General features: G+C 44.8%; 1 protein-coding gene across 1 annotated transcript in view; it reads left to right on the top strand.

Moving 5' to 3' along the window:
* The window catches only part of LOC143298218 (T-box transcription factor T-like), a 76,887-nt gene that overhangs the window by 37,166 nt on the left and 14,395 nt on the right, over nt 1–25,326 (top strand). Inside the window, exons 3-6 of the mRNA XM_076611012.1 lie at nt 12,944–13,090; nt 14,280–14,341; nt 16,008–16,072; nt 24,658–24,825. Coding sequence (XP_076467127.1) covers nt 12,944–13,090; nt 14,280–14,341; nt 16,008–16,072; nt 24,658–24,825 — 442 coding nt within the window. The remainder of the gene's footprint in view (nt 1–12,943; nt 13,091–14,279; nt 14,342–16,007; nt 16,073–24,657; nt 24,826–25,326) is intronic.

Consider the following 25,326-nt stretch of genomic DNA (forward strand, 5'->3'; position numbering starts at 1 on the left):
ATGGACTCCTTAAACAGAAGAATGTGTATAATAGGGTTTCACAAGTTGTTTTCTGTAAGAGAGAGAGAGAAAAAAAAAAAATAGAGAGAGAGGGGGGGAGGGGAAAGAGAGATTCCAACATTTTATTGGCTTGAATACCAAGAATATATGCAGAGATCCCCAACCCATTTCTGTCTGATCGTGTTTGTATGTGTGTATTTGTACGTGCGCGCGCATGTGTGTACGTGCATAAATGCATGCGCGCATGTATGTACGTGCATATGTGCAGGCGTGCATGTGTATTCAACAATGTGAAATTTCATGCAATATCATTCGTTGTGTCAATTTCCCCTGTCGACAAACTCACGAAGGAGACATCTCCGGTCCACGGAGGATAAATGAAGCAGAAAAACAGCCCAAGATGCTGTGTGCAGTTGCCGTGAGGGGCGGGGGATGGTAGAGTGACCCACTTTGTGTGCTGGTCCTTCATCCATAATGCAGCAGGCCGTCACGGCGCTGTCCTGATCGATGGCGGAAAGGACGACACGCTGCACGTGCACACCGCTCTCCTCGTGGCCTGCCAGGGTCAGCCACGGGCCGCCTGTCAGGGGAAGGACGATAGTTACCAGATATGTAGCGGCGTGTCGGCTGGCTGTGCTCTCTCTCTCTCTCTCTCAAAAAAAATTTTTTTAAAGGAAAGAAAAAAAAGAGAAAGAAAACAACAACAAAACTTGATCAGTTTGGTGGTAGTTGGAGATGGTTAAGAAATTCCGGTTCATGTAGCGCGTGTGCGTGCAAACACACACACACACACACACACACACACACACACACACACACACACACATACACATACATAAACGCGCGCGTGTGAAAAGTTTTGAAGTGTGATAAAGCAGGGTTTAAATGAAGGAGAAATTAGGATTTCAGAGTACGGAGTATCACACACACACACACACACACACACACACACACACACACACACACACACACCCTATAGTTTATATCTGTATATATCCGTCTCTCTGGTGAGGTACGGGTACGTGCAGCAGAAGAAAGATACTTAACAAGAAGAATAGAGCCAATGTAGGGGAGATCAGCTACATGTGTTCTGTCACTGTCCTTTGAAGCCTGTAGGTGGAATTTTGTCCCCCACTCTCATAGACCACTGGGCCCCTAGATCGGATGAGTGTTGTATTTAATTACTCTTTTGAAGCCGGGGACTTCAATGTTCTCCACCAGCCCTGCGCGGAGCAGGAGGGACTAAGGGGCCCACCGGCAGGGCCTCACAAACCCTGCTCCGCGTTTCATACCGCTCTTCTCTCCCCGCGCGGGATCCCCTCTCACAAAGACTCGTCCCTCAGTCAATATTAAGTCTGCCTTTTCAGAAAACATAAACCGGCGAACTTGGACACCCACAAAGCTTTAGCGGTTGACGCTGCGGGCTTTGTTCCACCCGTTTATGTTCATGTGGCAATCAGTTGTGGCGGGGTGGCGGACAGCTTTGATGTTCCTCAAGCAGACAGCGAGGAGAACCCTCTGGCCCTTCATTGCTTTCTTAGTGCAGGGCTAGGGTTCCCGACCACCCCAATCTCTCTGTGCGACACTGGGAGCTGTACATAGATCTGGGTTTACTGCACCTCTTCCGTGTGGACACTTGGACACGTGGTTCAAGTCCTCTATTTAGCTCTGTCGTTGCCGGTGTACTGTGCTGTTGACTCGGTACTATTGCTCGTTCTTTCTTCTGATGGCAAGCTGTGGTTTTAAGTTGTGCTGTACACGTTAACCCACAGTACCAGGTGCCGGAGTTCTCTCTCTCTCTCTCTCCTTCTCTCTCTCTCTCTCTCTCTCTCTCTCTCTCTCTCTCTCCACCGAATGATCTAGTCTATGGCGAAACAAATCGCTACCCAATATATGTAAACTCTGCTGTAAATTGTATGCGATATTGGCTAAAACTGTTGCAAATGGGGGATAATAGAATACCGTATAAAGCCTATAAGATATTACATGATTTAGATAGAAAGGGAAAAAATAACTGGGTAACGAAGGTTCGTCTTTGTCTGTTCGAATATGGATTTGGCTTTGTGTGGATGGAACAGGGTGTTGGTAGCGTTAATAGCTTTACATCTGTTTTTCGCCAAAGGCTTATTGATTGTAGATGGCAAACATGGTATAGTCACATTTGTACTAGTGATAGATTTGACATGTATAGAACATTCTGTAATATACCTGATTTGAAACCTTATCTGCTGTTAGATATAGACAGGCATCTGAAACGTGTAACGACAAGATTTAGACTAGGTATATCAGAATTGACAGTGCATCACTTTAGATACAGAAGTTTTTGTGCAAATGATTTAGTCTGTCCTTTATGTCATGAAGCCCAAGAAAACGAGGTGCACTTTGTTCTTTGCTGCCCAGCACTAAAACATGTACGTCAAATATTTATAAAACCTAAGTACTACAAGCATCCCTCTCTGTTCAAGTTGAATTTGTTAATGTCGTCAAGCAATACCAATGACGTACATAATTTTTCGGTATTCTTATATAAGGCATTCAAATTAAGAGAAATTGTTACTTCGTAAAACAGTTATAATGTATTTTTTGTTGTCTATATATTTACACGGATACAATGCACGGTTTGTTGTCTATATTAATGCTTATTTGCTTATGTGTTTTCGTTGAGTTGTATTATGTTTACGTATACCCCCTTCACTAGGGGCTGTGGCCTGATTGTGAATAAACCATTCCAATCCAATCCAAATCTCTCTCTCTCTCTCTCTCTCTCTCTCTCTCTCTCTCTCTCTCTCTCTCTCTCAGTATATAAATTCTGTCTCCTTACGTTTTCCTCCCACCTGATCCCTTTCCCTCATCCCCCGCCTTCTCCCTCCCTGTCCCATATATTGTTATATTCTGTTTTGCATTTCAGTTACGTTTTGAGTTCACTTTTTCGATTTGTTTGAGCTTTATATATTTTGGTATCGCTTTTTTAAGACATGATTTACAGGTTTAGATAGTTGATAACTATATATATATATATATATATATATATATATATATATATATCTGTCTGTGTGTGTGTGTGTGTGTGTGTGTGTGTGTGTGTGTGTGTGTGTGTGTGTGTGATTTTTTATTTTTTTTTAGTCTATATCATTCTTTTGAAGTAATCATTTGATTTATTTATCAGTCTCTTGAGTTAGGATCATCATCTCTCCAAGCTGATGGTATTTTTGTTTCCTTCATTCTTCCTTTCTTTTTCTTTTATTCTTCTATTGTCGTTGTTTCTTGTTTGTTTTCCTCCTCCTTAATTTTCTTGTTCTTCTTTCTACTTCGTTTGATTTATATTCTTAATGATGAAAAAAAAGGTCATATTCTGTTGTCGCGAAGACATGATGAAAAGAAGCATGTAGCTTATTCTTTTACTTTCAATGAAACATTCGAATTCTCTCTCTCTCTCTCTCTCTCTCTCTCTCTCTCTCTCTCTCTCTCTCTCTCTCTCTCTCTCACGCTCTCTCTCTCTCTCACACACACACACCACACAAACACACACATTTCGCAGATTTTCTGTATAAGTCGTTTCAGAGAAGAACCATTATGAGCTATATTACGATATTGTTCAAAGATATATATATATATATATATATATATATATATACATATTCACGAATTACATGTACAATATTTTTGTGCGCATCATTTTCTAAAATGTTTTTTGTCTATGTGTACTCCCTTCAAATGGGGTATGGCCTTTCTGGAATAAAACATCGTTATTGTTATCGTTATCTCTCTCTCTCTCTCTCTCTCTCTCTCTCTCTCTCACACACACACACACACACACACATAGACAGTCTTTTCATCACTTTAAAAAAAACAACAACTTTATTTCTTTGAGTATCAAAAGCAAACAATATAGAAAAAATATCTATAACTATCTATCTATCTAGACACACACACACACACACACACACACACACACACACACACACACACACACACACACACACAGGATGTCCTCTGGCAAACTCCTGTAGAAGAAACCCACTCTTATAGGTACACAAATATAATATTATATAATGCATGCACTCAAAGCATGACTAAGCGCGATGGGTTATGCTGCTGGTCAGGCATCTGCCTTGCAGATGTGTTGTAGCGTATATGGAATTGTTGGAACGCAGGACGCCTCCCTGAGAATCAGCTTGTAACAATGTTTCATGAATTAACCAATCAACGAACCATCTCGCTGTCTTCTCCCATACACACACTCACACACCATTGTCTCATGCGCGGATACAGGTGCATGTAATTCCAAGAGCCTTTCCACATATATTCTCCATTAAAAAAAAAGCTTCAGAGGGATCGGTGATATAGAACAACACATTGAGTATATTGTTGAAAACTATGTACTGCTTCAAAGAGTCAGAAAACAACAACAATATAACCTTCTTTTTTTTTTTTTAATGTACATAATCCATTTCAACGATAAGAAAGCAAAATCACCCATTCCTCAGAAGGAAATCATGTAAACATGTACCTTTCACAAAGAACAGAATTCTTACATTAAATGAAAAACACATACGGCCCCGTCACGTATCGAAGTTTGAGTCTAAACAGTAAAGAGGTTTTTTTTGGTTTTGTTTTTGTTGTTGTTGTTGTTGTTGTTTTCAATCAATAAAATGGGAGGGGGAGAGTCGGGTGGGGTAGGGGTTACTTTTATCACTCCGCGCACGTGCGTATGCGTGCGCACATGCTGCATGTGAGTGAGGTATGTGTTATATATATATATATATATATATATATATATATATATATATATATATATATGTGTGTGTGTGTGTGTGTGTGTGTGTGTGTGTGTGTGTGATTTTCTGTAATTGAAATGGCGTTTGTATTTGTTCTGAACCAGATGGATTTAGAGATCAGTAGCCGCAAACGTTTGCACTTTATAATGAAGTTTCACAAACTGTCAGTTGTAAACAGCTTGAAGCCAACTAACCACTACTGCACCCGGTGCTGTTGACTGAAGCATCAGTGATTTTAAACTTGAACAATATGTGTGATTTCTCCACAAAAACGCTTTGCAGAAACCCGTGCTGTTGTCAGTTGATTCATTCACTTTTCGCTGAAAGGCAAGAGGAAGTGAATTGATGAGAGCATCCATCACACAGACAGGTTACTGATCCGCAAAGACAGGGTGCGACAAGAATGTGGTCCCCCCCCTCCCCTCCCATGCGTGTTAATGCCGCTCACACACTTTGTTATTGGAACACAACCATTCTGCTCGTCATTTATGTGTAGGTACATATAGAAAAAAGCTCCCCCCCCCCCCTTCAGATGCATGAGTATCGACAGTTTGCCCTTCGGACGTTTGACAGACAAAAAGGGTCCAGTGACATGGAACAAGTGAAAACAATATTCTTTTGGATCTGATCTAAATTCTACAGATATGGAAGAAACTATGTAATCTCACATATTGCTTGTTGAAATGACGTGAGTGGTGAGATGTATAATTTGTTTTTCTGTTGCGATTCCGCTACTTCAGTGGTTAACCTGACAAAGAACTATATGACGAGTTCCTACTGACATAATGTTTTGGGACGTGTGCGGTCTTTGTCGTGCTCTTCGCGGTCGGACAATCTCAGAGCAATAATATCGGTTATTTTTTTTACAAACAGATTAATGTTCATACAACGTTTTAAATGTTTTAGGCTTCAGTCAGATGACATAATTATTGTCGTGTAACACTGTAGTAATAGTTTTCCCTGTACAGATTCAGTTTCAAGGAGGTTTCACAGCGTGTAGGCTGATCCATATACAGCACACCACCTCTGCTTTGGAATAAAAAATGAGTAAATAAAGAGCACTTGCCTGACCTATGCAAAAGCCCAACGCGCTGTGTGAATCAATTTAATGAAATGAAAGATACATAGAGGCAAATTATAGAGAAAAAAAAAAAATCATCGCTGGGTGTGCTCGAACCACTAACCTTTCGGTTAACAGCTGAACGCGATAACCGAATTGAACTGCGGAGTCTTCGGAGATTGTTGTTGCGTAAAGTTTTAGCGAGAGAAGTTGAGAAATTGTCAGCATGCCTCGTTCCGCTTTGGCGGCGTTTGTTGTTGGGCACGCCCTCCGTCAGGTGAGGTGAAAGAGGGAAGATGAGGGGTGGGGGGTGGGGTGAGGGAAGGTGTTGGGGTGGGTGGGTGGATGTCTGTTCTTGTGTGCTTCCGTTTTAACTCACTCAGTACGGCCAGTCCTCTCTTCTCCTCTACACAGACCCCTCGGATGTCCAGTGGGTGTCTCAATGACCCAACCTTTAGCTTCCGTCGTCAGAATTGTGGTATTCTTTGTCAACATTCACCTCTTCAGTATAAGAGCCTTCCGCTTGCAATATTTTGATGATGGTAACTGGGGTGAAACGCTGTTAACGTCGTCTCTTTCGCCGTTCGTATGGAGAGAGTTAAAAGCTATTAGGGTCTTGAAAGCGCTGCATAAATGTACTACTAATACTACAACTGCTACTACTAAAACTATTACTTCTACGTGTTATTATTATCATCATCATTCGTCTTCAGGTTAACGTCTTTCCACTTGAAGTGATATTAGAAAATCATCATCATTATTACTTTAGGTATGTGAAAGATTGAGAGGGGGGCTGCAGGTTGTTGTTGAGTGTTTGACCCCCGTCAGGCAGGGAGTGGTGACGGGCCTTAAAGTGGTGTAGAGAGAGGGGAGGGAGTGGTGACGGGCCTTAAAGTGGTGTAGAGAGAAGGGAGGGAGTGGTGACGGGCCTTAAAGTGGTGTAGAGAGAGGGGAGGGAGTGGTGACGGGCCTTAAAGTGGTGTAGAGAGCAGGGAGGGAGTGGTGACGGGCCTTAAAGTGGTGTAGAGAGAAGGGAGGGAGTGGTGACGGGCCTTAAAGTGGTGTAGAGAGAAGGGAGGGAGTGGTGACGGGCCTTAAAGTGGTGTAGAGAGAAGGGAGTGACGGGCCTTAAAGTGGTGTAGAGAGAGGGGAGGGAGTGGTGACGGGCCTTAAAGTGGTGTAGAGAGAAGGGAGTGGTGACGGGCCTTAAAGTGGTGTAGAGAGAAGGGAGGGAGTGGTGACGGGCCTTAAAGTGGTGTAGAGAGAGGGGAGGGAGTGGTGACGGGCCTTAAAGTGGTGTAGAGAGAGGGGAGTGGTGACGGGCCTTAAAGTGGTGTATAGAGAAGGGAGTGGTGACGGGCCTTAAAGTGGTGTAGAGAGAAGGGAGGGAGTGGTGACGGGCCTTAAAGTGGTGTAGAGAGAAGGGAGTTGTGACGGGCCTTAAAGTGGTGTAGAGAGAAGGGAGTTGTGACGGGCCTTAAAGTGGTGTAGAGAGAAGGGAGGGAGTGGGGGGCCTTAAAGTGGTGTAGAGAGAAGGGAGTGGTGACGGGCCTTAAAGTGGTGTAGAGAGAAGGGAGGGAGTGGTGACGGGCCTTAAAGTGGTGTAGAGAGAAGGGAGTGGTGACGGGCCTTAAAGTGGTGTAGAGAGAAGGGAGGGAGTGGTGACGGGCCTTAAAGTGGTGTAGAGAGAAGGGAGTGGTGACGGGCCTTAAAGTGGTGTAGAGAGAAGGGAGTGGTGACGGGCCTTAAAGTGGTGTAGAGAGAAGGGAGGGAGTGGTGACGGGCCTTAAAGTGGTGTAGAGAGAAGGGAGTGGTGACGGGCCTTAAAGTGGTGTATAGAGAAGGGAGTGGTGACGGGCCTTAAAGTGGTGTAGAGAGAAGGGAGGGAGTGGTGACGGGCCTTAAAGTGGTGTAGAGAGAAGGGAGGGAGTGGTGACGGGCCTTAAAGTGGTGTAGAGAGAAGGGAGTGGTGACGGGCCTTAAAGTGGTGTAGAGAGAAGGGAGTGGTGACGGGCCTTAAAGTGGTGTAGAGAGAAGGGAGGGAGTGGTGACGGGCCTTAAAGTGGTGTAGAGAGAAGGGAGTGGTGACGGGCCTTAAAGTGGTGTAGAGAGAAGGGAGTGGTGACGGGCCTTAAAGTGGTGTATAGAGAAGGGAGTGGTGACGGGCCTTAAAGTGGTGTAGAGAGAGGGGAGGGAGTGGTGACGGGCCTTAAAGTGGTGTATAGAGAAGGGAGTGGTGACGGGCCTTAAAGTGGTGTATAGAGAAGGGAGGGAGTGGTGACGGGCCTTAAAGTGGTGTAGAGAGAGGGGAGGGAGTGGGGGGCCTTAAAGTGGTGTAGAGAGAAGGGAGGGAGTGGTGACGGGCCTTAAAGTGGTGTAGAGAGAAGGGAGGGAGTGGTGACGGGCCTTAAAGTGGTGTAGAGAGAAGGGAGTGACGGGCCTTAAAGTGGTGTAGAGAGAGGGGAGGGAGTGGTGACGGGCCTTAAAGTGGTGTATAGAGAAGGGAGGGAGTGGTGACGGGCCTTAAAGTGGTGTATAGAGAAGGGAGGGAGTGGTGACGGGCCTTAAAGTGGTGTAGAGAGAGGGGAGGGAGTGGGGGGCCTTAAAGTGGTGTAGAGAGAAGGGAGGGAGTGGTGACGGGCCTTAAAGTGGTGTAGAGAGAAGGGAGGGAGTGGTGACGGGCCTTAAAGTGGTGTAGAGAGAAGGGAGTGACGGGCCTTAAAGTGGTGTAGAGAGAGGGGAGGGAGTGGTGACGGGCCTTAAAGTGGTGTATAGAGAAGGGAGGGAGTGGTGACGGGCCTTAAAGTGGTGTATAGAGAAGGGAGGGAGTGGTGACGGGCCTTAAAGTGGTGTAGAGAGAGGGGAGGGAGTGGGGGGCCTTAAAGTGGTGTAGAGAGAAGGGAGTGGTGACGGGCCTTAAAGTGGTGTAGAGAGAAGGGAGGGAGTGGTGACGGGCCTTAAAGTGGTGTAGAGAGAAGGGAGTGGTGACGGGCCTTAAAGTGGTGTAGAGAGAGGGGAGGGAGTGGTGACGGGCCTTAAAGTGGTGTAGAGAGAAGGGAGGGAGTGGTGACGGGCCTTAAAGTGGTGTAGAGAGAAGGGAGGGAGTGGTGACGGGCCTTAAAGTGGTGTAGAGAGAAGGGAGTGGTGACGGGCCTTAAAGTGGTGTAGAGAGAAGGGAGGGACTGGGGGGCCTTAAAGTGGTGTAGAGAGAGGGGAGGGACTGGGGGGCCGGCACCTGTAACAGACCAGGCAGAGGGCACCGCAGGTCACTGTGTGTATCAAGGGTGTGTGGAGACTTTCAGTCTTGCTCAACTGTAGGCCTCTTCACTCACACAGACATAAACCGTGTGGACTTAAGCTCTCCGCCTAGGAATCGAGAGAATCTGAGCGCAGTGGTTCGAATCCCGGCACAGTCGCCAGTAATTTCTCCCCCTCCACTAGACCTTGAGTAGTGGTCTGGACGCTAGTCATTCGGATGAGACGATAAAGCGAGGTCCCGTGTGCAGCATGCACTTAGCCCACATAAAGGAACCCACGGCAACTAAAAGTTGTCCCTGGCAAAATTCTGTAGAAAAATTCACTTCGATGGGAAAACAAATTTTAAAAAACAACAAAACAACAAAATACAACTGCAGGCAGGAAAAAATGCAAGAAAGGGTGGTGCTCTAAATGTAGCGACGCGCTCTCCCTGGGGAGAGCACCAGAGAAATCTGTTGTGACAAAAAAGATTAATACAATACAATACAGTAGACAAAAACTTTAAATTATTATTTTCTAATAACATGATGAAAATATGTAAATGGGCACAGAGAAAAAACACAGACAAGACCTGACGTCCAGCTTACAAAAGTTAATATCAGAAGTAACATGTTTAGCAAAAGTAGATATACTGCATCGATTCTAAAAGAACTTGACATAGATAGTAAAGAACATGACTAATTTGATATCGACAGCTTAACTTTGTAAAAGAACGACAATGTTTTCCTTTTACAGTTTGGTTTAAGTTTGTTTTGAATATAGATTGAAATTAAAATGAACGCAAATGGACGCACCGATACATTTCAACAATTTCGTCTTGATCATATGTTCAAACATTTATCCAGATAATTGAAAAGTGACTCAATGAAAATTGATATGGTGGCAGCTGCTGGATTTGAAGCCCCATGCTCACAGAAAAATATCCAATCGTGATGAAGAAAGAACGTTGCTAAAGTTTCACAACACACACACACAAACACACGTACGCACACGCGCACGCACACACACACACATGCACGCACGCGCGCACACACACACACTTTTTCATTACCACTAAATCGTCAAATCTGATTAGCGAGTATGACGCCATCAACAAATTTCCCGTTTGCCGACACACCTGAAGAGGGAAAGGTGGGTATTTTGTAAAAGGTCAAACACAAAAAGCAAGTGAACAAATTTCGTGGGTATGTAGGTTTTTAAACATTTCGACTGGTTAATCATGTAGATAATATGAATGATCCCATTGATAACATGAGCAATCCTATTGATGCTATTGATAACATGATAAATCCTTTTGATGACACAATTTGACAACGTGATTAATACTATCATGATAAATCCACTCGATGACATGATCGTTATCAGTCTGTGCTTAGCTCATCAGACGTTCAGAGTTAGTGCCGTGTCAGATTTATTTCCCTGTGTGATGTAGGTCTGTGGAGCGTGCTGTCAGTAAGCTGTTGCATATCACCTCCCTGCCAAATGGCAGTCAGACACAGTGACTGAGTAACCAACATAACTTGCAAACCCAGTCACAGTGACTACGTGTTCATGACACTGTCGATAATGGCTTCATTCAAATGCTGATTATGACTTACAGCTGATACAATTCAGTGATACAATCACTGAAACAGCTGGGCAATATAACTCGTTCCATAACCTCGAGCCAGACTGTCGGCGAGCAAAAAATCCAGTCGGGCAAAACTGTGCGTGTTGCGATCATTCCAAATAAATTTCTATCATGTTTCTTGCTGAAAAACAAACAGAAAGAACCCTCCATAAAACCATAGAATGGGGAGCGATGTCACCGTCTGACCAATGAAGACTGGTCTGTGCAATGGGGTTGAACATCTTCGAGGCAAACAGCTCTTTAAAACAAACGGGAGAAGCATAAACAAGGCACTATGCCCTTGGACTCCTTGTCCTGCAATGTATGTGAAAGGTTGTGTGCATCCAGGTTTGCTGTTCATTCACACATCAGGACCCCCTCCAGAGGAAGATGAAGTGCAGTTCGTCAGCGCATTCGTCGTACTGAGAGACTGCATGTATCTGATATCAGTGTATCAGTCTAGGAACACCGTTTTCTGGCAAATTGCTGGACGAATTTTAACACGAGTCGTCTGTGTATACCTCCGGCAGCTCCATGTCTATCATCATGCATGCAGGAGGCGCCGGTAAGGCGTTGGACTTGTGATCCACAGATCAGGGTTCCATCCCTCGTTTCGGCCTGGTGGCGTGTCCTTGGGAAAGATTCTTTACTCCGAGTTTCCTCACTCCACCCGGCTGTGGATGGGTACCTGACGTGGCCGGGTGAAGTTAAAATGGCGGAAGGAGAGGATTGGGCCCCGCCTTCCTGTGCAATGCTCTGGACACAGTGGATATGAATTCACTGCTCTGATGGACGTAAAAATGTGTGACCCCCCCCCCCACCCCCGCCACCCCCTCTTCAGGCAGGGGGATTATGTCACCGTGTCTGTCTTTCACCATGTCTATGCCGCTGTGTCTGCACGTGCCTATGTGTCACTATGTCTGTCGTTTTTTTGTCAGTGTCTGCATGTCACCGTGTTGGTTACCTTGCCTATCAATAACATGATACAGCTAAAAGTGTTAAAAGTGTGTTAAGAAAAATCGTGTAGAAGGAGAAAGCAAGCAAGGAATGATTAAAAAAAAAAAGGGGGGGGGGAAGCACAAGAATGGTTAAGATGGCAAAGATGGTACAGACTTGACTTTCAGTATTGCCGGAACCGCGCATGTCAGCAAGGGAGAGAGAAGTGATGGCGAGGAAGGCTGAGAAGAAATGGAGCCATGGTGTAGTAGGTCTACGGGGATGAAGGCGAGGAGTGGAGGGAGTTGGGGCGTAATACGTTTACAGCCCGGGGATCAAAGCGAGGGGGTAGGCCGTCAGCCGGGATGAACAGTCCTGCTGATTTATGGCGGACCGTCCCTCAGTCCTCACCACTGTGTCCGGCTCTCTCTCTCTCTCTCTCTCTCCCCCCCCCCCCCCCTCACTGCTGGTGACGGCATCTTCAAACAGGTGTGGGCAGCGGCCAGGGTGGATCAACAGATTTGTACAGGGCTGATGTACAAATACCTGAAGCTTACCAACGACCTGTCGGAACTTAGGATTCTGTTTGTCCACGGTGACGGATTGCCCGTGTTAATGCCCTGACCTGTTGACACTTGCAAACAATTGACAGGCTTCACCCGTGGGAATTAATCGAAATTGACCTTCACTGAACTTCATCGTGTTTATATTAACTCAAACGATACCGTGTCAAAATTAACTCAGACAATACTGTGTTTGAATCAAGTCAAACGATACCGTGTATATAGTAACTCAAAGAATACCGTGTTTGTGTTAATTCAAACGATACCGTGGTTATATTAACTCTAACAAAAGCGTATTTGTATTAAATAGAATGATACCATGTTTATCGTAACCCAAACAATACCGTGTTTGTGTTAAGTCAAACGATACCGTGTTTACGCTGACTTAAACAATACTGTGTTCGTAGTATGAGTTACTCTTTTGAATAACTGCACCATGTTTATGTGACCGACCCTCAAAATCTGACCAAAAAATGGGCGGCGTGGTCAAACTGCAGAAATTCAACAGAAACAATGTTGTGTTTCCTGACTCTGCTGAACACAGGAAGAGAAATTACGTGTGACTGGACACTGTAGAATATCGGTTTAATTTCTTTTATACAATGACTTATAATGATTTTCATTTCATTTTCCCTCTCTCTCTCTCTCTCTCTGTATAGATCAGATTGAAGTGATTGATAATAAAACGCCAACAACATCAACAATAACAAGAGTGTGTATGTCTGTGTATGTGTTTCAGATCATGCTGAATTCGCTGCACAAGTACGAACCACGGCTGCACATCATCAAGGTGAACCAGCGGAACAACCAGCAGAACAAGGACCTGCTGACCTTCAGCTTCAATGAGACCCAGTTCATTGCCGTCACAGCCTATCAGAATGAAGAGGTCTGTACACAGTCACCTTGCTTCGTGCTCGCGCGTGCGTGCGTGTGTGTGTGTGTGTGTGTGTGTGTGTGTGTCCCCACCTCTCTCCACCGCTCAGCATCATTACAACACGGTAATCTTTCTTTATCTGTCCCTGTCTTGTTTCTCTCTGTTCCTCAGTATCTCCCTGTTTCCATTTCTGCCCCTGTCTCTTTCTGCCTATCTGTGTGTCTGTCTCCGCCTTTCTCTCTCTATCTCGATCCCATTCTCCGTCTGTCTGTCTATCCCTCTGTGTCTATCTCTCTGTGTCTATCCCTCTCGTCGTTTAATCTTTTTCTCCCACTGCCCCCCCCCCCCCCCCCCCCCCCCACACGCCCTGTATTTCAGTGTCTGTTTTCTTTTTCTGTGTATGTATTATTATTAACTCCCTTCGTGAAAGTTGCTCACACTAAGTATTGTAGAGCAGAATATAACAGAAATATTTCCCCTCTTGCCATGAAGGTTCTATTTTTTTCAGTTCGTGACACTCCACAAAACTGTTACAGAGTATTATCCCACACATGGAATATGACAATGTTCAGGTCTATAGATATTAACGTTTTTCACATTACAATGTATAACTGAAGTTTGCTTCAAGTGAGCGATGAGCTGGGCGCGTGGCGATGCCAGTATGGAATTCTCAGTGTTGAGCCTGCTCATCACTGTCACCATCATTTCTGTTGTCTTTAGTACTGATGTTAAGTTCACAGCTGTTTAAAAAATCAGTTGATTTATTTATTTACTTATTTATCTATTTCATACCAAATTTGATATCTCGAACTCGCTTAGATCACAACCATGCATGAAGATCTCAAATCAGGTGAAAAGACAAAGAGATGCTTGACGAGTTTACAATCTTGACAACACGTTTTAGGTGTGTTACGAATAATTACAATGAATGGTCCTTCTAACGAAAGCAACATTAAAACAATAATAATATATGCATATATCGTTCCTGATATATTTGTGTTCATGTGATCGTTCGTCCGCTTGGAAAAAAAAACAACAAACGTCTTGCCCCAAATGTGCCTTTCCTGTTTTATTAGCAGTATTTGAAAGTACCGAAACATTGTTGGTTGTGACCTTCCAAGTGCTGACCAACAAAAGAATCGGACCGAAGTGAATGATTGTTACATGTTGTACAGCTGGCTTTTGTTTTCCTCTTGGCCAGATCACGGCGCTGAAGATCAAATACAACCCGTTTGCCAAAGCATTCCTGGATGCTAAAGAAAGGTAAGACATTCATGTATATATATAAAAAAAAAAAAAAAAAATGCATAGCTCGTGCTATCGGAATCTGGATTTGAAGTAGGCGCCTCGCATGTATGAATGTGTGTGCACACCGCGCGTGTGTGATCATCTAGTACAGTCTGTTTGAAATGTAAATGCCTTGTGTGTGTGTGTGTGTGTGTGTGTGTGTGTGTGTGTGTGTGTGAGAGAGAGAGTGAGAGAGAGAGAGAGAGAGAACACTGAACACTGAATTATTTATTGTACATCGGCCATAAGCCATTATACAAACAAGGGGAGGTGGGGGGGGGGGGGGGGGGGGGGGGGTAGGAGGTCGGGAAATGGGATGGACGTGGCAGCAATATTGAATCACAAATATCAAATCCCATCAGTAAAATGTTTCCTTCTGTTCATTGCATGGAAAATAAATTTCGACAAGTTCTGGTAATATTTCTCGTTTTTTGACCTGAGTAGTGTTCCAAAATCAATTCTTATGTAGTCATTCAGAAATGTTTCTCTGATATCCCTATACAGTGTGCACTCAAATAGTACATGATTTTCATTTTCAATAGGAGATTTACAGCATAAACACATTAAAAAAAAATCTGTATTGTGTAGGTTAACTAATGTTAACTAATTGGCAATACATTCAGTCTCAGTTGTGTGACAGCTAATCTGTAACAGTATACGTCAATACTTCAGATGTATGCTTCTTTTTCAAAAATAGTTTTAAACCACGTGTAGCTCATATATCTGTCACTGTCTCTCAAGGATCCAGTCCATTCTTGTATGTACATATCAATAAGCCTTTGCTTCAAAGCACTAAGAAAGATTTTTACATTACCAACACCTTGCTGAAGCCAAACAATATTAAAACCTGTTTCACAGAGAATCTTCCTAACATGCGTTACCCAACAGTGTTTCCCTGACATATCTAAATTCATTAACGTATGATAAGCTTGATATGGTAATCGATGAGGCTCCATGGAAATCAACTTTAACCAGTATCTTATGCAGCTTATATAAGAATTTATGAAAAGTGGATATCTACCTAATTCACCATACACCATTTTGTTAGGCGTTTTAACGGGTACTCCTAAAAACCGTTTACAAGCCATCAGATGTGCTTTCTCGATATGATCTAATATATGTTATCCCCAGAATTTCTGACGAATACAAGAGAATGGGCAATATTTTTGTGTCAAAAATTTTAAAGAACACGTCATATGTCATTTCTTTGCATCTCTGAAACACATTACATAAGAGAATTACAGCTTTTTTACCTTTATTTACAAAACGTTGAGTACCTAGTTTGGGACTAATTTTTGGTGTGTGTGTATGTGTGTGTGTGTGTGTGTGTGTGTGTGTGTGTGTGTGTGTGTGTGAGAGAGAGAGAGAGAGAGAGAGAGAGAGAGAGAGAGTAGAATAGCGTAACTGTCGTGTGTTGAGAACCTAGTATTTTCTTCTTCGTTCGTGGGCTGCAACTCCCACGTTCACTTGTGTGTACACGAGTGGGCTTTCACGTGTATGACCATTTTTTACCCCGCATTGTAGGCAGCCGTATTCCATTTTCGGGGGGTGACTCTAGTATGATTTTACTGGTGTGTAAAAAACTTGAAGCTTTGTTTCCAACTCCGTGGAGTAACGGTAAACACTGTAGTCGTTGTTGCAGGCCGGACCAGCGGGACCTAATGGACGAAGGAGGGTGCGATGGCCAGGGAAGAGCACTGTCGCATTGTGAGTACTGAAACAGTCGTCACAGCTTGCTCTTTTTCTCTTTGTCTCTGCCCCACTCCCCTCTCTCTCTACCCCCCCCCACCCCCCATCTCTCTGTCACTCACTCTCGCTTTCTCTCCCTCTTTCTCCCCCCCCCCACCTGAATATCTTTATCTCTCTCTCCCTCCCACTCTCTCCCTATCTGTGTGTGTCTCTCTCCCTCTTCTATATCTCTCTCCCTCCCACTCTCCAATTCTCTGTGTCTCTCTTTGTGTCTCTCTCCCTTCCACTCTCCCAATCTCTGTGTGTCTCTCTCCCTCTGCTCTCTCTCTCTCTCTTTCTCCCTTCCACTCTCCCTATATCTGTGTGTCTCTCTCCCTCTCTCTCCCCCCTCCCACTCTCCCTATCTCTGTGTGTCTCTCTCCCTATTCTCTCTCTCCCTCCCACTCTCCCTATCTCTGTGTGTCTCTCTCCCTCTTCTCTCTCTCTCTCTCTCCCCCCCTCCCACTATCCCTATCTCTGTGTGTCTCTCTCCCTCTTCTCTCTCTCTCTCTCTCCCCCCCTCCCACTATCCCTATCTCTGTGTGTCTCTCTCCCTCTTCTCTCTCTCCCTCCCACTCTCCCTATCTCTGTGTGTCTCTCTCCCTCTTCTCTCTCTCTCTCTCTCCCCCTTCCACTCTCCCTATCTCTGTGTGTCTCTCTCCCTCTTCTCTCTCTCTCTCTCTCTCTCCCTCCCACTCTCCCTATCTCTGTGTGTCTCTCTCCCTCCCACTCTCCTTATCTCTGTGCGACTCTCCCTCTTATATATATCTCTCTCCCTCCCACTCTCCCAACCTCTGTGTATCTCTCTCCCGCTTCTCTTTCTTCCTCCCACTCTCCCTATCTGCTGTGTGTCTCTCTCCCTCTTCTATCTCTCTCCCACTCTCCCTATCTCTGTCTGTCTGCTCTGTTCCTGTCTTTCCCATATCCACCCTCCCTCAGTGTGTGTGAGTTTATCCTCTCCCCATCCTATCGCTCTCTCTCCATCCTCACCTCTCTTCCCCACCCCAGTCTCATCTCTTTCATCTCTCTCTCTCTTTCTCTTTCAGCCTTCCTTCACTCCTGTTTGCCTCTAACTGCACGCATGCACGCGCACGCACATGTTTGTGTGTCCGTGTTCTCCCCACATCATCTTCGCGTTTTGTGGTCCTGATTTGCTTCTGTTCTGCTGCCGTATCACGCCGTAATTGTCTGCTGTCTCCATGGCTGTGCAGACTGTAGCACCTGGTTGGCAGGGTGGGGGTGGGTACGGGGAGGGTAGGGATGGGGGCATGGGATGAGAGTGCAGAGATGACGACAGGGAGGGAGAGGCTTCCTTTCGCCCTCGGCAAACTGTCCGGCGTGCAGGGAGGGTGGTCCACACACACATCAGTCACACACCGTGTGATGCAACTGAACAATCATAAAGATTGCAGAGTAGATATCCCTGTGCAAGATAAAAAGGCCTGAATATTCATAGCAAAGCACATATTGTAATATACAGAGAGAAAAAAACAGCAACAAAAACACGGAAGGGATTGTGACGGAGTCAGACTGGGAAGACACTAGTGGTTCTGACGGTGAAGAGACGGCCGAGCAATACCATTGTTCTCCAGTCAGACAAAAGCCTGTGAGCGTGGTGGGTGTAGAGTGGAGTTGTTGTCTGGATCCCGTGTGTGTGTGTGTGTGTGTGTGTGTGTGTGAACTGCCAACCACACCTTGCTGTGATGCGGCGTGAGGAAGGAAGTACACTGTGATACTGCACTTCACTGCCGGTTGATGCGCCAGTGGAGGTCTCCACCACTTCTGGTGATGCATCTGCATATCAAACTTTTTTTTACTCAGTTAAAATGATTACAAAGAAGTGACAACGGAAATTAGAAACGTTCTTGGAAAGTGGCTGCGTATAGCATTCGCTTTGTTAGCCTGTCTGTCTGATTCTCGGTCTGTGTATCATGGATCGCAATGCCAACTCACATTTCGTACCTCGTCAAACTGGGTCTTGGCACACTGTCCCCGCAGATGGAGTGTTGTGAGGCAACTTTGAAGTTGATCTATTGATGCATTGCGCGGACTGGTCTGTCATGACCATGACCGAATCACCACTGTTTTCTCTGACGACCTGATCACAGGATAAATCATAGGTTTTATTGCAGTTTTGAATTCAGCGTTCACCGTCACTCGCTGCCCGAAGTAATTGTTACAGTTTTCTGATTGCTGTCCATGAGCATGCACACAGAAACGGTGAGACGCAAACATTTAACAGCGTCCATTTCGGCATTTTTCTCTTGATCTGAACGATCTAAAAAGGGGAATGGGGGTGGGGAGATAGGCTTAGGTCTGTTCAGCATTTTTCTCTTGATTTGAATGGAGTTTGAAAAAAAAAGGCGAAAAGAAATAAACTAAAGGCGGACTTGGTTCTCCGCACAGTCAGTGAATTGTATTGAGACAGGTGTAGGCAACACAGGCCACGTTCCTGCCTCACCAAGCGCACAGACCGTTATCATGCTGGTAAATCAGCGTTAATTTCTTATAATCTGCTAACACCCCGGCCAAGTGTTCCTACCTGGCCCCTTCTCACCCGCACTTGCAATTGGAGCCCAGCGACGACTGGCCGTGAAGTCAGGGCAGTCAAAGCACGGGGAAGGGCCGCTACTTCACTTTGTACTGCAATATCTCACCACCTTGATAACAGCAAGTCGTGTTGACAAAAGACGTCCTGAGTTATGGACAGACAGGCGATAATGCACCTGCACTGCGCGCTGAGCCAGCTCCCTGCTCTTACCTGCTGCTTTACCTGGTCAGTACGGAAAGAAAAGGTGGGGCGGTAGAAGAAGGGGGTTGGGGTGGGGGTCTGCTTTAAAAACAGAGCATTCCACGGCTGTGTTTTGACCATCCCTTATCGACAGGTGGTTTGATCAAGAAACGTAAAATTCCCTGGAGTGAAGGCAACTCCGGGTCAGTCGGGGATTATGTTTAATTTGCTTTGTCGAAATATGTGGCATTTTGCCGTCATTGGAGGGATTGTACAGTTGTTCACTTGGTATATCTACCTCACACTTTCATTTTGATATGCTAATTGGTCAGTTGAACATTTCCTTGGACTGCAATAAGTGGACCTGAGATACAGAATAGCTGGTTAAAGGAGCCAACAGTGGTGTGATTTACTGGCGTAATCCTTCTGCATACAAGATGAAGTTGTATTAGGAGGCATTGCCAGTTCAGAAGCTGGGATATTTCCTCATGCTTAGCGCTAGCAGATAGTGATTTCTCCTTACTGAAATTGACAAACAACGAGAAGACAACTGTTGGCTACATGGTCGTTATGACCCAGCAGTCTCCTTTATAACTTTACTCTTTCTATCCCCCATACCCATTTAACAAAAACATAGACATCCCCATTTAACGAACACATCGACACAAATAAAAATACCTGCGTCTGGGTTCATACTAATGACGCCCGTGCCTTCACGCTTGAAAAATGGAACTTCAGCCAGCGTCACACATTGTGCCAGTGATACAGTGTCCAGCAGAAAGTCGAAGTGTGAGCAGTGTTCACATTGTCCAATATTTGAAGAAGACGAGGGGAAAAACAGCCACAAAAAGTAACCAACCTAAACAACAACAACAACAACAAAAACAACCAAAAAACAAATTCCAAAACAAAACGGAAAAGACCCCAAGCCAGCCATAGAATTGCTGTTTCTGTTTTTAAAGGGGCCAGGGGTGGACGGGGGGGGGGGGGGGGGGGGGGGTGCTGAAGGAACCGTCAGGTCAGACATGGAGGATGGAGGAGAAAAGAGGACGAGCTCCTTGTCTGACCCACAGTTGGACAAGGTCAGGGGGCGAGACAATGGCAGAACTCGTGCCTTTTAAGTTGAGCTACATACATGACTGATTAGTTACCCCCGTACCATACAGAAAACATTCATCACCTGTTGCGTACTTGTCTGAAGTCCAATCCGAATTAAAAGAAATCAGTCTAACAAATCGTGGAGGAAAAAACAAACAAAAACATTGGGTAGCGATGCAGTTGTTCGATCCAACAATCTTATCAACACAAAGAGTCGGTGAAGAATCACTGTGTTGTGTGGTGGGACATTGAACGGTATTTTTCGTCAGTGAACAGTTCTTCAGAGCCATCACCTGGAACTACCCACCAGCTGTATGTCTGTGATTAGGACAATAGCTGTAGTCCTCAGTTTTGATTCATTTAAAACCTGTACAGAAGTCTTGTTAATTGCCAGATGTGAAACTGACTAGCGAACTATTGCCAGTTGGGGTACGTCTTGGTGCATGATATGCAGACAGACGGACAGGCTAATCCTGACCCCACCCCTTTTTTTGAGTGGGTATGTACTACAGACAGGAACATTCCTGCTGTGGTTTTCGGAAGGAAGTATGATGACAGCAGTTGTGTGTGTCAGAGGTCACGTGACCAAACAAAGGCAGTGGAGCACGGAACAACCAAGGACCCTATCTATATACACATGGATGTGGAGTCTTTGGAACAAACCGCTGGGCTTTGATGTCCGCAGATCAGTGAGCTGTGTGCCCAGGGGATGGAGTGCCCCTCGTGACGTGGGGTTAGGGTGATGGAGGGGGCTGTGATGATGAAGGAGAACGGTGGAGTGCTTGTTGGTGTCTACTTTTCACACCTTGCCCCTTCCAGCGGCGCCACGAGTAACGGCTGTTTAGTCGGTAGATACCCCGTGGTAATCTCCTTGACAACGGCAGCTGTGAGGTCCAGCAGGCAGACTGAGAGTGCCCACAAGAAAGTCAAGATGGCGGCTTACATTCACTATCGGCACTGGGCACCCTGTCCCTTTTAGCACTGGGTCACTGGAAACAAGAATATAACCAGGAAGCACTCCTTCACCCTGCCCCCCCCCCCACCCCCAAATGGAGTATGACTTCCTACACTTAGGGGGGTAAAAACTGTCATACACGCGGGGGCCCCCTCGTTCATACGAGTGAACTTGGGGTTCGCAACCCACGAACGAAGAAGAAGCACTGGGTCACAACTTATCAGGCCAGGCGCGAACGCGAACACCGGTGGTGAATTTACACAGCAGTCGGGTCCGAAACAGCGATAGTCTCCAATGTGTGTGAGAAACCCCGCGCCATTTTGACAAGGGGCCGATAACCGGGAGAAAGAGGGGTTAATATATTCTCGCAGTGATCCACAGACTGAGAACCAGCTCTCCAGCGTTGCCAGGCGATGAAGGATGCACGTGAAGGGCCGTAAAGACTGACGTCTGTACCGTGAAGAATGGCGTGCACTGTGACTGGCCCGACACTCAGCTTGGACTCAGTTGTTGAGAGGATTAGCCATTGTGAGCTACACAATTTGTACCGTTGACGTCTTGGCAGAGATATTCTTTTCTTTGAACTATCATTGCTTGTTTCTAAATCCATGTATTATTTTGACTGTTCGTGTTAAATATATCAATTATGTTGTCCTGCGACTTCAACTTATACTGCGAAGTTTTGATTTTGAAAGAAAAGAGGGCTTACTTCTTGTGGAGATTTTACAGTTTGGTTTATAGTATTCTCTTAGGTTTGTTTATATCCTGGTACAAAGGTAAATATGCAGTTATTAAACTCTGTATAGTGCTTTCCCTTTGTCTGTGTGCTTGTGTCTGTCTGTTCACTTGTTTGTCTCCCTGTCTTCTCCCTCTCGTCCCCGTGTTGGCTCCCGCCTTCTCACAATCCCACACTTTCTGTCACTTTACGAGAAAGCGTGGGACTGTGAGAAAGTGTGGTTGTTCCTCTACCACGCTGTCATTTGCGAGAAAGCGTTGGGATTCCTTCCACGCTTTCTCGTAATGTGTGAGAGAATTCGTGGGTAGCCCCCCCCCCCCCGCCCCCATCACCCCCCCCCCCCCACATCTTTATCAAAACATTTCGCTTATCATCGCGGTTAATTTCTCTTCCTTTCCCAATACAAGGAAAATGACAGAAAAAGAAATGGTATGATAAGGACAATGGCCTTACCGAACACACAACGTACGCGCGCGCGCGCACACACACACACACACACACACACACACACTGGCATACATGCACTTTTTGTTTTAAAACCGATAATGTGCTATCCACGTCAAAGTCTTGACTAACATCACCATCATTATCATGATGTTGTCGTCTTCCCTCTGTTTGTGTTTTCCTTCTCTCTCATTTTTCTTTTAAGATTTGTGTTGGAAAAAAGACCAGAAACCAACCGCGATGAGGAACAAAATGCTTTTGACAAAAATAATGGAGTCTTCCCACGCTTTCTCACGCCCCCTTCTCCCCCCCCCCCCCCCCCCCCCCCCGCCCCCCGCCCCCTCCTCGCAACGCTTTCTCGCAAAGTGAGATAAAACGCAGGAGGGGGAACGACCACGCTTTCTGGCTGCCCCACACTTTCCCGTACAGTGAGAGTAATAGTTTGTTGAGATTGTGAGAAAGCATGTCTTCTCTCCTCCCCCCCCCCCCTACTGCCCTGGCTGAGTTGGGAGTAGCCAGTGAGGTCCACAGAAGTGCCACCATCACTGATAATTTCTGGACTGGGCAGTGTGTTGTGTCCAGTGGTCACTGGTAGTCCTCTGCGGTACATTGTCAGAGCATGGCGCTCATCGAGTAATCGATGTGCAGTAACCCCCCCCCCCCACACACACACCCTCCATCCCCACCCCCCAAAAAAAACAACAACAACAACAAATCCCGCTTACTCTCTGACTGCAATATCATTATATAATAATTGATAATATAATGATATTGCAGTCACAGAGTATGCTGGTTTTTTTTTTACCAATTTTTCTTTCGGAAGAAAAAAGATATCATTAGCTTATCTCTTTTCAAGAAGCACACGAATTGTGGTGACAGTAAGAAGAAAGGTAGTACACAACATTGACCGTAGTTAATCACATGTGAAACGCGTGCTCAGTTCAGGTCATTTCAGTTACTCAAGGAGGCGTCACTGCGTTCGGACAAATCCATATACGCTACACCAGCAGCGTAACCCAACGCGCTTAGCCAGGCCTTGGGGGGGAAAAAAAAAGAACAGCATAAACAAATGAATGGATACATCATTAAATCAATGAATACATAATTTAACAAATAAATGAACAAATACTTTTTTTTTAAGTAAGCAGACAGATAATGAAATAAAATGCGGAAAAATAAATAGATAAATAAATACATATATAAGTAAATAGAAAAAATAAAGTTAAGAATAAAGTAAAACGACAATAATGATAATAATCAAATCAGCAAATTAAATGTTAATAAGCATACAGACACGCACACACAGACACACACGCACGCAGACACACGCACGCACACACACACACGCGCGCGCGCGCGCGCACGCACGCACGCACATGATTAAACAACTAAATGAATAAATGACTTTTAAAAAAAAAAAAAAAGCAGACAGATATTGAGATAAAATACGGAAAAATAGATAAATAGATGAATAAATAAATATATAAGTAAATAGAAAAAAATGAATAAAGATAATAATAAAGTAAAATGACAATAATGATAATAAACAAACCAGCAAATTAAATGTTGATAAGGATACACACACACACACACACACACACACACACACACACACACACACACACACACACATGTAACAAACATGCAGTTTCACAAATAATTATGAAAGAACAAATAAAACTGCACAGGCCCATCACTACACATAAAATGCACACGAGCCTCCACACACACACACACACACACACACCATCTCCCACATTACCCTGCCAACGTGTGCACGAGAGTATTTTAAATTATTCCACGGCTGTGTGTCAGGGTTATTCCCGGCTTAATTCTTAGATGTCTCTGGAAATGCCAATGAAAACTGGACTGGTCTGTTTAATTATTTTGTTCCTTTGACAATTGTTCTTTATTCAGAAAGCCGTCAGAACAAAGGCGGGCTTGTGACAGTGTCACACACCCTGTGGTACCAAACACTGCCCACAGCAATGTACATGTCCAAGCGGTTGTTTCACACACTGGACTTTAATCCGAAGAAGACAACAAGAAAAAGAAACACGATTTAACTGTTGAAGAAGAAATACAGAAGTTGACCTTAGCAGTCAGTGGTCTGTGCAGAATTCAGTACTGTTGCATTGCAACTGATTCTAAACGGTATGGTAAATAAATGCTGATAAGTATTTCTGTTTCCATGAAATAACCTGACATATATCATTAAATCGATATGAATGATATAGGAGGAAAGCGACACATTTTTAATGTGTGTCTTTTGGCATGCTTATTGCTTTAGATGCTTGCATGTGTGTATACATACGTATGCACTGTGCGTGCGTGCGGTGTGTGTGTGTGTGTGTGTGTGTGTGTGTGTGTGTGTGTTTTAAGCTGCTGTGTAGCTGCAATCTGAAACTGTGTCCATACATATTTTGTGGTCTTCAAGTGAATAGTATTGACAACCCTTGACGATTTCTTTTCTATTTATTTCTTCCCTTTCAGAAATATACTTTGCAAATATAGCAGAATGTTAATGCGACAACAGTGACAATGTGACAATAGTGATGATGTGCTGACAGTGACTGATGACACTGGCTCTGTGTGTGCAGTCCCCGGCACGTGGTACCTTCCGACGGGGGGTCACGGTCTGGTGCCGCCCCCCGCCCACCAGTTCACCTCCCACCTGGGGCTGTCCAACGCGGGCTGTGACCGTCTGGCACTGCGCAACGCCCGGCCCTCCCCGTACCCGACGTACCAGCGCCGTTCACCTCCTCACAGTGAGTGTGTGTGGGGTTTGGGGTGTTGTTGTTGTTGTTGTTGTTGTTGTTGTGTGGGTGTGTTGTTTTCTGTTTCTTCAATTTTTTTCTATGCTTACTATTGATCTCAGCTGTATTCTGTTGGGGACCCAGCACTGATATAGCATGCTTCGGACATCACCTCTAATGTATGTATGTATGTATGTGGGAAAAAGCTCTTAAGCATTAGTGAGAAAATACAATATTTATTTATTTGTTTGTTTATCCTGCAATCCTCCCATCTCTCTCTCTCTCTCTCTCTCTCTCTCTCTCTCTCTCTCTCTCTCTCTCTCTCTTTCTATGATAAAAACAACATTGCACTATCTTATCTTTGTATTTAATTCACAGAAAGGAACATTTAGAAAAACAAACAAACAAAAAACAACAACAACAAAACAACCCAGTATACACTCCTCTCTGTCTTTGTCTCTGTCTGTCTGTCTCTATATTCTTGTCTACCTCCTCCCGTTTTCCTTCCCACCA

The sequence above is a fragment of the Babylonia areolata genome, chromosome 23, assembly GCF_041734735.1.
Source record: "Babylonia areolata isolate BAREFJ2019XMU chromosome 23, ASM4173473v1, whole genome shotgun sequence".
Classification (NCBI taxonomy): Eukaryota; Metazoa; Mollusca; class Gastropoda; order Neogastropoda; family Buccinidae; genus Babylonia; species Babylonia areolata.